Genomic DNA, 15,980 nt, shown 5'->3' with positions numbered 1-15,980 from the left:
TCAGGGACTGTAGGTATAGGACAAGGGGTGATGGGTTCAGACTGAAACAGGGGAAGTTCAGGTTGGAGATAAGGCAGAAGCTCTTCCCTGTGAGGGTGCTGAGGCGCTGGCACAGGGTGCCCAGAGAAGCTGTGGCTGCCCCATCCCTGGCAGTGTTCAAGGCCAGGTTGGACACAGGGGCTTGGAGCAAGCTGCTCTAGTGGAAGGGGTCCCTGCCTGTGGCAGGGGTTGGGACTGGAGGAGCTGTAAGGTCCCTTCCAACACAAACCAGGCTGGGGTTCCATGATTGAACATCATGGAGATGTCTGCTGGCGCTGAGAGCTCTGCTCCATTGCAGCGGCCATGGGCGACACGTTGGGGTGCATCAATGCTGACGTTGGGGTGCATCACTGCTGACACCGGGGCCACGGGCTGTGTGCAGACATACCCAGCTCCCCATGCTGGAAAGACCTTTCTCCCTTCCTCTGCTCTCCCCACTGCAGCTCCCTTCCCTCTGCTGAGCCACAAGTCTTGAATTCCTGTCTCAGCAGCAGAGGGGTCGGTGTCAAACGCTTCATTCCGGGTTTTCCTGCACGGAGCCAGTTCATTTACACACCACCAGCTGGAAGGTATTAGGCCCTTAAAACAAACTAAATCACTGCAGAGCTGTGCCTCCCTGCAGCTGGTCTGCTATTGATTTGTGCTGATGGCTGGAGCCAGCCAAGCCCAGCCTGCTGGCTGCTGCCTTCGGTGTGATGGAGAGGGCAGGGAGGCAGTGCTGGGGTTTCAGGTGCCCTGCTCTCCATCCATGCAGGGTCCATGCAGTGGTAGCTGCTTTATTCACAGCTTCATTTAGGAAGCACCAAGGACTTGCTTGTAGGAAAAACAGTGGGAAAAAAAAGTGGAAAAATAGGATAAATATGTTTTAAAATGATGCTCTGAGGGTGAAGCATCTCTGCTCTGGAGACAGGCTGAGAGAGATGAGATTGTGAATCATGGACTGGTTTGGGTTGGAAGGGACCTCAAAGCTTCTCCAGCTCCAACCTCTGCCACAGGCAGGGACCCCTTCCACTAGAGCAGCTTGCCCCAAGCCCCTGTGTCCAACCTGGCCTTGAACACTGCCAGGGATGGGGCAGCCACAGCTTCTCTGGGCACCCTGTGCCAGCGCCTCAGCACCCTCACAGGGAAGAGCTTCTGCCTAAGAGCTCAGCTCAGTCTCCCCTCGGGCAGGTTCAAGCCATTCCCCTTGGCCTGTCCCTCCATCCCTTGTCCCAAGCCCCTCTCCAGCTTTCCTGCAGCCCCTTCAGGCACTGGAGCTGCTCTCAGGTCTCCCGTTCAGGAGCCTTCTCTTCTCCAGGCTGCCCCAGCCCAGCTCTCTCAGCCTGGCTCCAGAGCAGAGCTGCTCCCTCCAGCCCTCACAGCATCCTCATGGCCTCCTCTGGACTCGCTCCAACAGCTCCACATCCCTCTGGTGCTGCTGCTACCCCAGGGGTGGATCCAGATCTGGCCTTGTTATTTCAGAGAGGAGAAGTAAGAATTCTCAGTACAAGGTGCAGCGATGCGGACGTGCTCATTTAACCCCTGCAGCAGGAACAGTTGCAGCAAGGCTCAAATATTGCCCCCTCTGAAGAAAAGACACCTCTGTGCCTGAAATTCCAGGAGCATCCCAAGGTGCTGTGGAATTTGGGTGGTTTTCTCTGGAAAAAGCAAGCTGGAGGAAACCACAAAGCCAAATCCAAGCTGTGTGAGATGCATGGGGTGCAGGGCAGGGGGATCTCTGCAGCACCCCTTCTCTGCCAGCAGTAAAGTGGGGCTCTGGCTGTGTCCGAAAGGGCTGTGGTGGGATGTGGGGCCTGCCCTGGGTGTGAGAGGACCACGCCAAGCTGGGGCACCCCCCCTTTACCCCCAGCCCTGCGCTCATTGTTTCCCTGAAGGTTCCCAGTGCTGGAATTTCCTTTGGAGGTGCAAAACAATATCAGGAAAATCAGGGATTCTTTTCCCTTTTTTTTTCCCTAAAAAGCCAGTGGAGGTTCCCCCTCCCCTCCGTGCAATAACATCCTCTGACACACAGGTGCCCTGTCCCCGCTCTGTGATGAGACCCTCAGATCCTGACACCAGCTTCCTCCCCTCTCCAAACTCAGGCATCAATGGGAAAAGGCTCTTTCAGTGCCTTTTCTTTCCCACTTCGAATGCGTTTCCAGTGCAAAAGGCTTGGTTTATAATCTGACAGAGGGGCTTTTCCTCTGCCTTTACCTCCGTGTGGATAACACCGGTCATGGGAAAGTGCCAGCTTCCCCTTTGCTGCCTCGCTCGAGCACTTAAATCAGCAGCAGCACTGAGACAAGATTTGGGGTTCTCCATTGCCACATCCCCAGCTGTGATTCAGATGACACCTCCAGCGTTCCCAGTGGGGATGCCGGGGGCGGAGAGTGGGTGCATCCCACGTGTGCTGCCCTCAACAGGGAGCATGGGTGAGGCCAAGCTTCCCTTTCACCCCTGTGCGCTCGGGGTGAACCTCCAACGTGCATCCCAGCCCGGTTTCCTGACTTAACCCAGAGGAAAAAGAGCGAAGCTCTCCCAGGGCCAGGCTCCATCCACAAAAGCCTCACTGAAGATCCCGGGATGCTGCGGGATGCCTGGGATGGGATGGGAAGGGAAGGGGCCGGGCGGGAAGGATCCAGGTACTGGCAGCGGGACAGGGTGGCGGCGACACCCTCCCTGGAGCGGGGCAGCCGTAGCTCACCCGTGCACCATCCATTGGTGCTCCGGGTATAAACACATCCAAATGGCTGCTGCAGCCCCCTCCTGCCCTCCCCAGCTCCGACCTTCCCCTGCTCAGCGGACACGAGCCCTGCAAAGCCTTGGGGTGCGATGGAAATCATCCCAGCATCCCCGAGGTGTGAAAGGGACGAGGCGAGGCCCGTGGGGGACCGAAGTGGGGTGTCAGGAATCAGTTTGAGTCACTGTACCTGGGAAATCCCGTAGGTTTTGGGGAGAGCGAACCCATGAATTGAGCTTGTACCCATGGGTGCAAACCTCGTGAAATGCAGTGAGGGCGTTGAGTCAGGGCAATGCCCAGCACAATCACAGGCTGGGAAGAGGGTGGATGGAGCAGCCCTGAGGAGGAGGACTTGGGGTGTTGGGTGATGGAAGCTCCCCATGACCCTGCTTCAGTGAGCACTTGAGCCCAGAACCCCCCCATGTGCTGGGCTGCACCCCCAGAGCGTGAGCAGCAGCTCAGGGAGGGGATCCTGCCCCTCTGCTGTGCTCTGGGGAGACCCCCCCTGCAGCCCTGATCCAGCTCTGGGGCAGCAGCACAAGAGGGACGTGGAGCTGCTGGAGCGAGGCCAGAGGAGGCCACGGAGATGCTGTGAGGGCTGGAGCAGCTCTGCTCTGGAGCCAGGCTGAGAGAGCTGGGCTGGGGCAGCCTGGAGAAGAGAAGGCTCCTGAAGGGGAGACCTGAGAGCAGCTCCAGTGCCTGAAGGGGCTGCAGGAAAGCTGGAGAGGGGCTTGGGACAAGGTTGTAGGGTTTTTGGGGGGGCTATGGTGTCCTAAAGCATGGACAGCATCTCTTGGAAGTCATGTGGGCGGACTCGAATCTGGCTTTGCGACCCTGGGGACGTAGCACAGCCCCAAGGGCAGAAAGGAAAGAGCAGAATATGCTCATCCCATGAAGCAGCAAGATCTGGGGGGGATCACACGGAGCAGGAAGTTTTCCTGCCCAGGGTAGGTTTTGCTTCCTTTGCCAAAGCTTTGGGTCTGCAGTGCGGTCCCTGGGAACAAAGGGAATCCTATGGGAATGCCGAAGCCACCGCTGGACGTGCAGGGCGTTTGCTCTTTGGCTGCTGGGGCAGGGGAAGGCAGGAGGGAGGCAGCAGCCCCGGCTCGGCGCTGCTCCCAAGGGCAGGATTGGTCCCACCCCAGAGGTGTGGTATCCCGCTGCTGGCCCTTTCCGGGACAAAGGATCCCTGAGCTCTGCCAGGAAATCCCAAACCCGCAGGAACCGGCAGCATCTCCGCTGGCCGTTGTCATCTGCACTGAAGGGTGGTGGGGATCCTTTTTTAAGCACCCGTAGGGGTGGTCTTGTGCTGCCCAAGTGCAGAGGAACTGTAACATGATGTGCGACCTCCATCCTCTGGGATGGAGCGACGGAGCTGGGATGAATCGGTCAGTGAACACTTTGGAAGTGGGAGGAATTACCTGAAAGGGCTTCAGGACACAGCCCTGCGCAGATTCCTCTTTAGTTAGATACCCTTTATTGCTTGTGTTAGAGGAAAACAGGGGCTGAAAAATTCACACAGACAGTAACTGTGATGTTGCTCCCATTAAACAACCCCCAGAAGGCTTCCCCTTGCCACACATGGATGTGTTGGGAAATGGGCTGGAGCAAGTCCAGAGGGGGCCACGGAGATGCTGCGAGGGCTGGAGCAGCTCTGCTCTGGAGCCAGGCTGAGAGAGCTGGGCTGGGGCAGCCTGGAGAAGAGAAGGCTCCTGAAGGGGAGACCTGAGAGCAGCTCCAGTGCCTGAAGGGGCTGCAGGAAAGCTGGAGAGGGGCTTGGGACAAGGGATGGAGGGACAGGCCAAGGGGAATGGCTTGAACCTGCCCGAGGGGAGACTGAGCTGAGCTCTTAGGCAGAAGCTCTTCCCTGTGAGGGTGCTGAGGCGCTGGCACAGGGTGCCCAGAGAAGCTGTGGCTGCCCCATCCCTGGCAGTGTTCAAGGCCAGGTTGGACACAGGGGCTTGGAGCAAGCTGCTCTAGTGGAAGGGGTCCCTGCCCATGGCAGGGGGGTTGGAACTGCATGATCTTAAGGTCCTTTCCAACCTAAACCATTCTATGATTCTGCTGCTGGGCGCATCCTCCCCTCCTTGCTCTCCAGTACCCAGAGGCTCCCCATGCTGCAGGGCAGACGGAGCCAGGTATCATCAGTGTATCCCCAGGTATGGGCAGCAGTGGCATGTGGTTGGGTTCTGGGGAAGCCCTCTCTAGGATGAGCCCTTTGCTTTTCATTAGGTGATTGAATGAGAGAGGTTTCCAGGGAAGACGTAACAATAATTCCACTTAAAAGGTCTCATTTCCAGCAGTGCCTGGGGGGATGAAGCCTCTCCCCTCGCTTCAAAGGGCAGAGGGGGATGCCCCAACTGCATGGGCTGTAAAACTTGGCTTTTCCGGGAACAAACTTGGGGTTCTCTGATGCTGCTGGTTCTCACAGCACGGCCTTGAAGCACCTCACATCCCCTCTGCAAGAAACAGAGGTTTTCAGAAGGAGCTTTTTTTTCCATCAGAAGCCCATTGGTTTTGAATTTCATTGGTTTCAACTCATTTTCCATCCACTCTTTTGGGAATTAGTAACTGAAGAAGACACATTTGCCAGGGGGAAGGGTGGGATGCTCAACATGATGTCTGCTCCCCCACAAAAGTGGAGGCACAAACACCCAACCGCTCTATAATATGACTGGAAGCATTTTACACCTCTTTTCCTTCTGTGCTTGGCTGTTCCGCCCCAGTGGGAACCACATTATCCCCTTTTGTGGTTTCTTTTTCATTAAAACTGTAAGATCAACTGATTTGGTTTTTTTTTAATTTACATTTCATTGAAATTTATTAGGCATTTAGAACTGATTTTCTCTTCCTTTTGCTTTTTCTCTGCCACTGGCCACGATGCTGTTATTGCTCAGAGGCAACTACCACCCTTTGGGATGACACTGGCTCTCCTGTTGAGCAGCCCTTTGAGAGGGCTCTTCGTGAATGAACTGATGGAACCATTAATGCTGTACCACCAAGATTAAACTTGGAGCAGCAGGGTCAAGTGTTTGAGTCTGATTTCCCTGCCCGTGGCAGGGGTTTGGAGCTGGATGAGCTTTAAGGTCCCTTCCAACCCACCCCAGGCTGGGATTCTATGATCTTTAAGGTCCCTTCCAATTCACAACAGTTTGGGATTTGATGATTTCCTTCTCCTCCTTCCTACCTGTACAATGTTCCATCAGAATACAAAGTCTTTTTGGCTCGTGCATAACATAACCCAGCCAGAAGGAAACGTATATAAATGCTGCAAAGCAAAGATGCTCACGTTTAATATTCAAGCTTGAAAGGCTGAGAGTGGAGAAAACGCACATTTGGCTGCCTCGTGTTTGTATTAATCCAGGTCTCACTGCAGGGATTAGCCTGGTTTTAGCTGGGAAAGCAGCTGCTGGATGCTGACAAGGTGATGGCACCACTGTGACATGGGTTAGCGGTGGCCTTGGGGTAATGGTTCGACTTGATGATCGCAAAGGTCTTTTCCAACCCAGCTGATGCTATGATTCAATGGTGATGGTGAAGTGACCCCCAGCCCTGATGCACTCCCCGGGCTGGATTCAGCCCCACAAAGCCCTCAGTGTGCCCTGGTTTCTAATCAGATAAGGAACCAGATGTAAATCGGTGGCAATGAGTTAACATGAGCCACTGCAGGGAATGGAACGTTCCTCATCGCGCCGAGCGTTCGCACCACCACCGAGGTATGGAAATGGGGCTAATTCGACACAGCCCCGTGTTACAGCCCGTGTATATGTTCCCACTGGATACATCCATCTACAGCTCCTCCAAAGCACAATCCCTGGTGTGAGCTTTACCAGCTGTGCCCCAGAGCCTGGCAGTGGCTGGGAGCACCATTTCCATCCTGGGATAAGAGCTTGGAGCCGTTTTAAAGCCTCTTTTTCAGACATTTTCAAGTTGGAATATATCAGCAGTTCCATTTCTAAACCACATTTCTTTTTTAAGGAAAAGATTTCAACGCAAAAATAGCCTGAAAGGGGAAAAAATAACCCCCACCGCCTGCTCTGCCCAGCACCGCATTTCATTAGTGTTTCATTCTGATCAGAGAACAAGACATTTTTGATGGCCTATTTTAACACTTTTGGCTGTGTTTCAAGGTGGATTTTTATGTTGCAGGCAGAAAAGAAACTTCAGTTTGAGATGAGATCTTACCCAGGGAAGCTGTGGCTGCCCCATCTCTGCAGAGCTCAAGGCCAGGTTGGATGGGGCTTGGAGCAAGCTGCTCTAGTGGAAGGTGTCCCTGCCCTTGGGAGCAGGGCTTGGAGCTGGAGGAGCTTCAAGGTCCCTTGCACCCAAACCAGTCCATGATTCCGTGATTCTATTTAAGCAGCACTTGATGCTGTCTCGGGGAGGGAATGACTTGGGGTTTATTTTAACATGGACCATCTGGAGAGCTGCACTTGAGGGAAAGCAGGTTGGGCTGCCTGCTTGGGCGACTCCACTAAAATAACTTGGTGGAGAAGCTCTCATCTCAGATCTCTGCTCCGCGAGGTTTGGGTGGAAGGAAGGAGGGAGGGAAAGGCTGGTGAGCTCAGCATGGAGCACAGCACCAGGAGAGGGTTTAAAGCCATTAGTGCTGGCAATGGGGGGCTCTTTGGCGTAGAGAAACTCATCTTTCCCAAGCACACGGTGCAGGATCCCTTGGGAAATCACCCCAAAGAGGAGAGCTGCTCCTGAGCTGCTGGAGGAGCGCTTCAAGGCCAGGATGGACACAGGGGCTTGGAGCAAGCTGCTCTAGTGGAAGGTGTCCCTGCCCATGGCATAGGGTTGGAACTGGATGAGTTTTAAGGTCCCTTCCAACCCAAACCAGGCTGTGACCCTACGATTCCCAGGGCAGGAACAGACTGCCCCGTGTCATTGCACCCACAGCCACCCATAAGGAGGCTCTTGTGGCACCAGGCACCATGAAACATTGCGGTGCAGCCACATGCTGCTCTCACGCCCCCTCTCCCCACCCAGAGCACTCACAACCAGCAGCACAATGTGGGCACAAGTCCTGCTCGCTGCGAGGAGTTTCCTCCCTTACAGTAAAGAAGCATTTAACCATTTCCTGTTCCTCGGCCCGATGTAATCTCCACGCAGTTTCATTGTGTTATTCCCCATTTTCCAGTCGCCGGCTGCAACAGGAACCCCTGGAGCCTGGTGGCCTCCGTGCCCATCCCAGCACCCGCTGACATAGGGAATTCTGTGCCATTTGCTCCCTATTAAAACACCTCGTGGAGGTGGAGGGGGAGCAGCGTGTGGAGATGGGGTCTCTGTGCCCAGCCCCATGGTCCCTGCAGCTCCGGGTACCAGCTCCCTCTGTGCTTCTCTGCATCCATGATATTTAAGCTGGGATGTCGTAGCCAAACCATCTTCACCAGCTGCTCAATTAACTATGGTTGTATATTTAAGCACCAAGAGGAAAAATGCACCTGCTTTCCCATGCCTGTTCTCAGTAATATAATATACACGTTTAGCTCCATTCCCAGCCCTTGCAGGACCCCATCCACACACAGATAAGCCCATCCAGCCTGCTCCCAGCTCCATCCGGACTTCCCAAAATCTCCATGACCCACAGGAGCGTGACTTGGGAGCGTGAGATGTGGGAAACTGAGGAAAAGACAGTCACTTGGTGGCTCGAAGTGGGAGGATGAGGATGGGGCTGCGCCATCGACACATCCCCAGCCCCATAGGTGATGGCATGTGGTGCTGCCTGCCCCAGACCGGGGCTGTTGCTGTGCTGCTGGTGGTGGTTTCTTGGCATGAAGATGTCCTTGATCTCTCTCATAGGAAAAAAAACCAGCCAAACTACCTAAGAACCACACAAAATACCCAATAAACACAACAGATGCTTAAAAAAATAATAGTTAAAAATAGAAAGATGGAATCTCTGCCCCATTTTTACTCATTGCACCAAGAAATTTGGTGTAGACTTATCCCTGCCCGTAGCAGGGGGGTGGAACTGGATGATTTTAAGGTCCTTTCCAACCCAAACCACTCTGGGATTCTGTGATGTGGGGGGAGGTTTTCAGCACATAACAGGTTTTGGGGCCAGGCTTGGGCTGGTCCTCACCCCCCTCACCCTCTGGTCCCCGGGTTTGGATGCCGGGTGCTGCGGGATGCTCCCCTCCTGCAGAAAAGGGGGGTCCCTGCCTGCACCCCCTCCCTGCAGTGAGGAATGTCGGGGCAGGGGGAGGGATGCGGGATCGAGCGCGGATGAAGCGGGGGGGGGCGGTTTCCAGGGCAACCTGCCTCCATCTCCTGCCTTGCCCGGGCGGGGACACCCCGGAGGGACCTGGGGTGCGGGGGGATGCGGAGGCCCCGTCCCGTCCCCCCCTCCCTCCCTCCCTGCACCCTTCCCTCCATCCCTCCCTCCCGCCCATCACCGCCGCGCCCGGGCTGCAGCATCCCGCCCGCCGCAGCGCCCGCAGCGCCGGGGCCCCGGGGGATGGCGTGTCCCCTCGGGGGGGGAGCAGCGGGACCTCGCACCCCTCGGAGAGGCAGAGCAAGGGGACGTCCGGTGCTTCGTTCCCCCCGGGAGAGCCTGAACCAGAATCCTGGCTGCTTTCTGCTGGCGCATTCCCGATGGACAAGCTGATTTCCCTGGAACGGGTGGTGGGGATGAGCTTTATTCCCACCCGGCACGCACGGTCTGTCCTTCACTTTAAAAGGTCCGGATCCTTCTGGTCATCTGATTCAGGTCAAGCAGGACTTTGCATTGCCAACAGCCCCTGCATCCCACCGGAGCAGATCCCAGCGCCTGCCCCCCCCCTCCCCGGAGCAAAGCAGGAGGCTCCTTCGGTCCCTGGAGGATTGAGAGGTAACGTATCCCCCCCGCTCGGTTTCTCCTTCCCTTTGCTCCCCCCGCAGGGGTTCATGACACCATTGAGATGTGCAGGGCTTCATTGGGATGGTGGCACTGATTCCCAGGCCAGGGTTGTCACTGGCAGGCCCCCACGCATGGTGAAGGCACCCCCCCCCCCCCCCCCATGCCCAACAAGACCCCCAAAAGCTGGGATGCTCAGGCCTGGAGAAGGATGCTGCTGCCCTGAGGAGTGCATGGGTGCGATGGAGGGAGCTGGGGGGGGGCACAGCCGGAGCTGCCCAATGCATGTGGCAGTGAGAGTTGGTGGTGGCAGCACTGGTGGGGGCCACCCCATCCCTGGCAGTGTTCAAGGCCAGGTTGGACACAGGGGCTTGGAGCAAGCTGCTCTAGTGGAAGGGGTCCCTGCCCGTGGCAGGGGTTGGAGCTGGGGGAGCTTTAAGGTCCCTTCAACACAAACCACTCCATGATTCTATGATCCAAGAGGGAAGGCAGGGGAGCGTGCTTCGCATCCAGTGTGCCACAGCTCTCACCCCCAACTCTCTGTGCCCATGCCCTGCCTGCAGGCTGACCCCCCCCATCCCCGGCAGTGTCCCGTCCATGGACCACCTCCCATCATGAGTGCGGACACCGAGCAGCTCCCGGCAGTGTCCCAGGCATCCAGCGTGTCCCTGTGGACCGTATCCAGCTGGGCCTCCTCCGAGGTGCCCCCCAACACCAGCATGGCCATGGGGGAGGCTGGCTGGCAGCAGGGGCAGGCGGAGTGGGGCAGCAAGGCGGGCGAGATCGTGGGCATGGTGGTGATCCAGTGCATCTACGCCCTGGTGTGCCTGCTGGGGCTGCTGGGCAACTCCCTGGTGATCTTCGTCATCCTGCGCTACGCCAAGATGAAGACGGCCACCAACATCTACCTGCTCAACTTGGCCATCGCCGACGAACTCTTCATGCTCAGCATCCCCTTCGTGGCCACGTCGGCTGCCCTGCATCACTGGCCCTTCGGCCGGGCCCTGTGCCGCACCGTGCTGGGCGTCGATGGGCTCAACATGTTCACCAGCGTCTTCTGCTTGACCGTCCTCAGCCTGGACCGCTACATCGCGGTGGTGCACCCGCTGCGGGCGGCCACCTACCGCCGTCCTCGGGTGGCCAAGATGGTCAACGGCGGCGTGTGGCTCCTCTCCTTGCTGGTGGCTTCGCCCATCCCCATCTTCGCCGGCACCGCAACCACCCGCGATGGCCAAGCGGTGGCCTGCAACCTCCTCTGGCCGAGCCCGGCTTGGTCGGCTGCTTTCGTGGTCTACACCACCCTGCTGGGGTTCCTGCTGCCGGTGCTGGCCATGGGGCTGTGCTACCTGCTGATCGTGGGCAAGATGCGCGCCGTGGCGCAGCGGGTGGGCTGGCAGCAGCGCCGGCGCTCCGAGGGCAAGCTGACGCGCCTGGTGCTGATGGTGGTGGCCATGTTCGTGGTGTGCTGGATGCCCTTCTACGTGGTGCAGCTCGTCAACCTCCTGCTGCCCGGCCGCTTGGATGCCACCGTCAACAACGCCTCCCTCATCCTCAGCTACTCCAATAGCTGCGCCAACCCCATCCTTTACGGCTTCCTCTCCGAGAACTTCCGGCATTCCTTCCACGGCGTGCTGCGGCGCTGCCTCGATGCCAGCCTCTGCTGCTGCCACGCTGGCGAGGGGGCCACTGAGGAGGAGGAGGAGGAGGAAGAGCCCCTCGACTACTGCGCTGCCCCCCGGGGGGACGACAAGGGCAAGGGCTGCGTGTGCCCAGCCCTGTCCTGCCAGCAGGACCCCGGGCTCCCCGAGCCCTGCTGCAAGCCCGCGCCGCTCCTCGCCAAGACCACCACCTTCTAGGGTGGCCCCCAGGCCTTGTGGGTGTCGTCCGGGCGCGGGAAACGGGGATGGAGAGGGGATAAACTGCCGTGGACCCTCGTGCTGTGCCGTGCAACCAAATAAAAGCCATAAGACTGGCCTGGGGTGCGGTTCGTCGCATCAGCTGCGTGAGCGTTGCGGTTACCTTCGGCATGGAGGAGGCTCCATGGGGATGGCGCGTGGCAGGGATCTCAAAATGCAGTTGTGAGCAGTGACCAGCCACAGGGCAATGCCTCTCCGTGATAATACAGAACAACGCACCCCCAACTCTCTGCTCCTTCCCAAAACACGCTCTGAAGGATGGAGGGAAGCCCACCAGCCCCCTGGCTATAGACGAGTGAAGGGGTAGGACCAGGCTGGGCTTCTCCATCACTGTTGGGAGCACAGGATGGATGTGACCCCATTGGGTTCCTTCTATGTAGAAAAAGGGGGTTCTGAGCAAACCAGCCTTGGCAGGAACTAGGGAGCATCAAACCTCCCTTCAGCTAACGGGGAAAGGGAAGAACTTAGGTCCCACCAACAATCTGCACTCCCCCCCCCCCCAATTCCCAGGCAAAGGGATTTTAGCACAAATGGGTGAATTTTCCCCATGAAAAAGCCAGGAAAAGCGAATCCCACCCTCTCAGCATCACCTCCAGTGACACCTGAAACACACCCCCAGAGAAACATCAGCCCTGGGGCACCATTAAATTCCCCATTTCCAGCTTGTTTGGTTTTAACTATCTCCTGTTAATGTTATTCCCGTTCTCCATTATTTATGGCTCATCCCTGCTGTTTGAATCACGCCGATGGAATAACTGGCAGGGCTTGTTTACAGCTAAGAGCCCACAGCTCCTTTCTTCCCAACTCCAACCAGGCTTGTGACAGGTTAAGACAGACCAGTGCTTAGTGATGGGGTGAGGTGGGGGGGGGGAATAAAGAGTCATTTTAGGGAAGGGGAGAAAGAATATCTCAGCAGCAGCTTTCTGTAAACCAGCTTTATTTGTCTACACATGGGATGTGCATTGCAGAGGGTATGTTTCCAATAAATAAGTATTTACAAACGTGCCGGGTGTATAAAACAGGGGCTTGGACTATTTACATTAGGAAAGCTTTGATTTATACAACGGGTGTCTTTTATTTCCCTTGGAGGCTGCAGAAGAGCTCTATCATACGGGAACGGGGAGGAGGGGGAATGCTGCTTGTTGTGTTTAGCACATAGGGAGAGACAGGACCCCCCTCCCGAGCCCTTCAGCCCCTCTGCAGCATCCAGTCCTCGCAAGCGCTGACCCCGGCCTTCCAAAGCTTCCTGTGGGAAAGCCAAGCCCTGCTGCAGGGTGATATCTCATGGGCATAAAGCTGTCAGCACCCGCTCCCACCACTCACCCCGCAGCCGCTCCGGCTCCCAACACCACTCAGGCTTTGCCCCGGGACTCCCCATGGAACGATGGGGCTGGAAAAAACACCCAAATGCTTTTCCCGATGATCCTCGGGTGGGAAGCGCGCAGCGGGGTGGATCGTGCCCCCCCCTGCCCCGGAAAGTTTTGCCATAGGCTTCAACATGGATTAGACTTAGCCCTGGGCAAGCCCAAAGGACAAAACCCTGTGGGCAGGAGGGGTCGGTGCAGTGGGTTTGTAAAGAAAACCACAGCGTTTTAAGGCAACAAGGGCAGAAAATCATGGAAGAAACGGGATGGGGAACACGAGGCTGGGAACGACCGTTCCTGCCATGGAAAACATGACCCTGGCAGTCTCAGGGTCCACATTTAACCAAAACAGCCCCAAAATGGTAAAAGGGAAGCAAAATCAAGTGGTTTAGCCCTGACTGTGACAGCAGCAGGGCCCCTGCTGTTGGTAGTGATTTAAGGTGGAAAGTGCTCAGCTGCCAGAGGCGAGAGGCAAGAGGGGGCCAGGAGGCAAGAGCTGGGTGTGTTTCAAGGTGCTGAGCACAAGGGTTTTGCTCCTTCTGCCACCACCCGTCAGTTTAAACCCACTAACGTGAACACAAGGGCAGGGGCATCCCATCTCTTTGCCACTCTGGGAATGCCATCCATTCCATCCCAGCTTCCCAGTGAAGGGAGAGGGGTTTGGGGCCAAGTGACCTTCCCTGGGTAGCAGCAACTCAACCAGTGCTGCTCTCATCCCGTGATAGATACGGATTTACAAGTCACCTCCAGAAGGAGATGTCCCTCCTGTAACACACGAGGGTTCCCCTTGAACCCCCCCCCGACTCCTGGAAAAGGGAAAGGAAAGCTGAACATCCACACTGCCCACAAAGGGCGAGGAACCGAGCAGCGCTCCGGCCCCTCCACCTTCCCTGCTCTCTGGGGTGAATATTGGGGGGGGGGGGTTTCCCAAACTCTTTTTATCATTCAAAGGCTGCAGGGGATGAGGAGAGTGAATGTTACCCAGTTCCGTCCACCTCCCTCTGCCTGTCCTGCCAGGGCTCCCTACAGCTTCTGGCTGGCTGCTGCACACCCCGAGGGGACCGGGTACAATCCCATCTCCTTTTCGTGGGGACAATTGCACTTGTAATCCATGGTGGCGGGGGCCCTGCAGCACCTCCTCACCAGATGGTAGGCCAGGGCCAGCAGAGCCAGCACTGCGGAGAGGACACCCAAAGTGATACCCACCAGGGCACCGGGGTGAAGGTGCACTGCATTCAGTGGGGTCCGGGTGGGGACGGGCAGCTGGGGTCCGGGCCCGAAATCCCCTGAGTAGGCTCCTTCCCCGTCCTCCCCCAGGATCTCGACGCAGTCAATCTGGTCCACGAGCCGGTAGCCGGCGGGGCAGTGGCACTCGAAGCCGCCGAGGTAGTTGGTGCAGTTGTGCTGGCAGAAGTTCATGTCGCACTCATCGATGTCCATGCAGACCTGCCTGTCGTCGGCGTTGTCCAGCACGAAGCCCTCGGGGCACTCACAGGACAGGGTGTAAGGGTCGCACTTGGCCGGGCACTGGCTGTGGTTGCAGTGCAGGACGCAGTGGGTGGGCACCCGGGGGTCAACGGCGTAGCCGGGGAAGCAGCTGCAGCGGTATCCGTCGGGCACCTCCTCGCACTGCTGCTCGCAGGGCGCTTTGTAGCAGCGGGACATGGGCAGCGCCTGGCAGTGCCCGTCCACCATCGCGTACCCGCGGTGGCAGTGGCACTCGAAGCCGCCCTCGGTGTTGACACAGACCTGCTCGCACACGCTGGGCACCATGGCGCAGTCGTCGTCGTCCTCGCAGCTGCTGCCGTCGGCGGCCAAGCGGTACCCGGCCTCGCACATGCAGACGAAGTCGGAGCCGGCCACCACGCAGTGGTGCTGGCAGGGGGCTCCGGCGCAGGGCGAGCGGCACCCGCGCTCGTTGCTGCTCAGCACCTTGCCCTCGGGGCAGGAGCACCGCGCCTGCCCGCTGTCCTCCTCGCACGCCCCGTCGCAGCCCCCGTTGTCCAAGCGGCAGGACCAGGGCCCCAGCTCCGGGCGGCCCCAGCGCAGCCTCCCGCTCTCCCCGTCCTCCTCGCAGTGCAGCTCCAGCCCCAAGGCCGCGATGACGGCCGCGCTGCCGGGCGGCAGAGCCAGGAAGTCGCCGCCGCTGGCCCCGAACGGGGTAGCGTACGCGACGGGGAGCCCGTCGGCGGGCGGCAGCCGCGGGCAGCTCCTCCAGTAGTTGTACTCGCAGAGGAAGCCGTCGGCCGGAGCCTCGCAGGGCCGCTCCTCCCAGCGCAGCTCCTTGGACACGGTCACGCAGAACTCCCCGCACTGCCGCCCCGACGGCGCCCAGTTGGAGTAATCGGTGCTGCGGTCGCCGGTCACCCACTGGAAGCCGCGGAGGCGCTGGGTCGGTTCGGTGCAGGGCAGCCCGAGGCGCAGCCCCAGCCACAGATTCCCGCTCCGGTTCTGCAGCAGCAAAGCGATCGCGTCCTCCGCCACGGTGGACCGGACGGTCATGAGGTGCCCGCCGCCCCGCTGGCACTCCGCGCCGGCCTCCGCGAACGGCAGCGCCGACCAGAACACCCCGAAGCAATCGTGCTCCAGGCACTGCGCTCCCGAGGGGCCTCCGGGCTCCGGGTCCCCCCCCAGCCCCAGCCCCAAGCCGGCCAGCAGCAGCGGCAGCGGCAGCGGGAGCCGCCGCATGGCGGGCGGCGGAGGGGCCGGCCGGCACGGCAAATCTCTGGCATGCCGCCGCCCGCCCGCCCCGATTTATAGCGGCCCCGGCCCTCCCCGCCGCCCGCCGCAGGAAGGAAGCGCCTCCGGGGACGGGCCGCGGCCGCCGCCGTCGTGGAGCGGAGAGATTGCGGTGGGGGCGGCCCCGTGAATCCCGGCCCCCTCCAGCGGGGGGGGGGGGGGGGGGTGGGGGGGGGGGGGTGTGGGGTGTCCCGTGCCCCCCCCCGCTCCTTGGGCCGGCTCCTCCCACCGAGGTCCCGCCCGAAGGGAGGGAGCTGCCGGGTCCCCCCCCGCCCCGTCCATGCGGGCTGAGCGGGGCCGGGAAAAGCTCTCGATCGCCTTGAGCAAGGGCGAAACCAGCGCTGGAGGGAGGGCACCTGCTG

The 15,980-nt window shown here is 58.8% G+C and overlaps 2 protein-coding genes across 2 annotated transcripts; one reads left to right on the top strand and one right to left on the bottom strand.

The window, feature by feature from the left end:
* Positions 1–10,081: 10,081 nt before the first annotated feature.
* Positions 10,082–11,573, top strand: SSTR4 (somatostatin receptor 4). The gene has a single exon (XM_057433153.1). The coding sequence runs from the start codon at positions 10,148–10,150 to the stop codon at positions 11,453–11,455; it is 1,308 nt and encodes a 435-aa protein (XP_057289136.1). The 5' UTR covers positions 10,082–10,147; the 3' UTR covers positions 11,456–11,573.
* Positions 11,574–13,808: 2,235 nt separating this feature from the next.
* THBD (thrombomodulin) lies at positions 13,809–15,623 on the bottom strand. Its single transcript, XM_057433148.1, has one exon. The coding sequence runs from the start codon at positions 15,565–15,567 to the stop codon at positions 13,903–13,905; it is 1,665 nt and encodes a 554-aa protein (XP_057289131.1). The 5' UTR covers positions 15,568–15,623; the 3' UTR covers positions 13,809–13,902.
* Positions 15,624–15,980: the final 357 nt, after the last annotated feature.

Source organism: Pezoporus wallicus, unplaced genomic scaffold (assembly GCF_028554395.1).
Source record: "Pezoporus wallicus isolate ANWC-B61680 ecotype Strahan unplaced genomic scaffold, APGP_CSIRO_Pwel_v1 contig_5416, whole genome shotgun sequence".
Classification (NCBI taxonomy): Eukaryota; Metazoa; Chordata; class Aves; order Psittaciformes; family Psittacidae; genus Pezoporus; species Pezoporus wallicus.
Note: the sequence above shows the minus strand (reverse complement) of the source record. Positions and strands in the feature narration are given on the sequence as shown.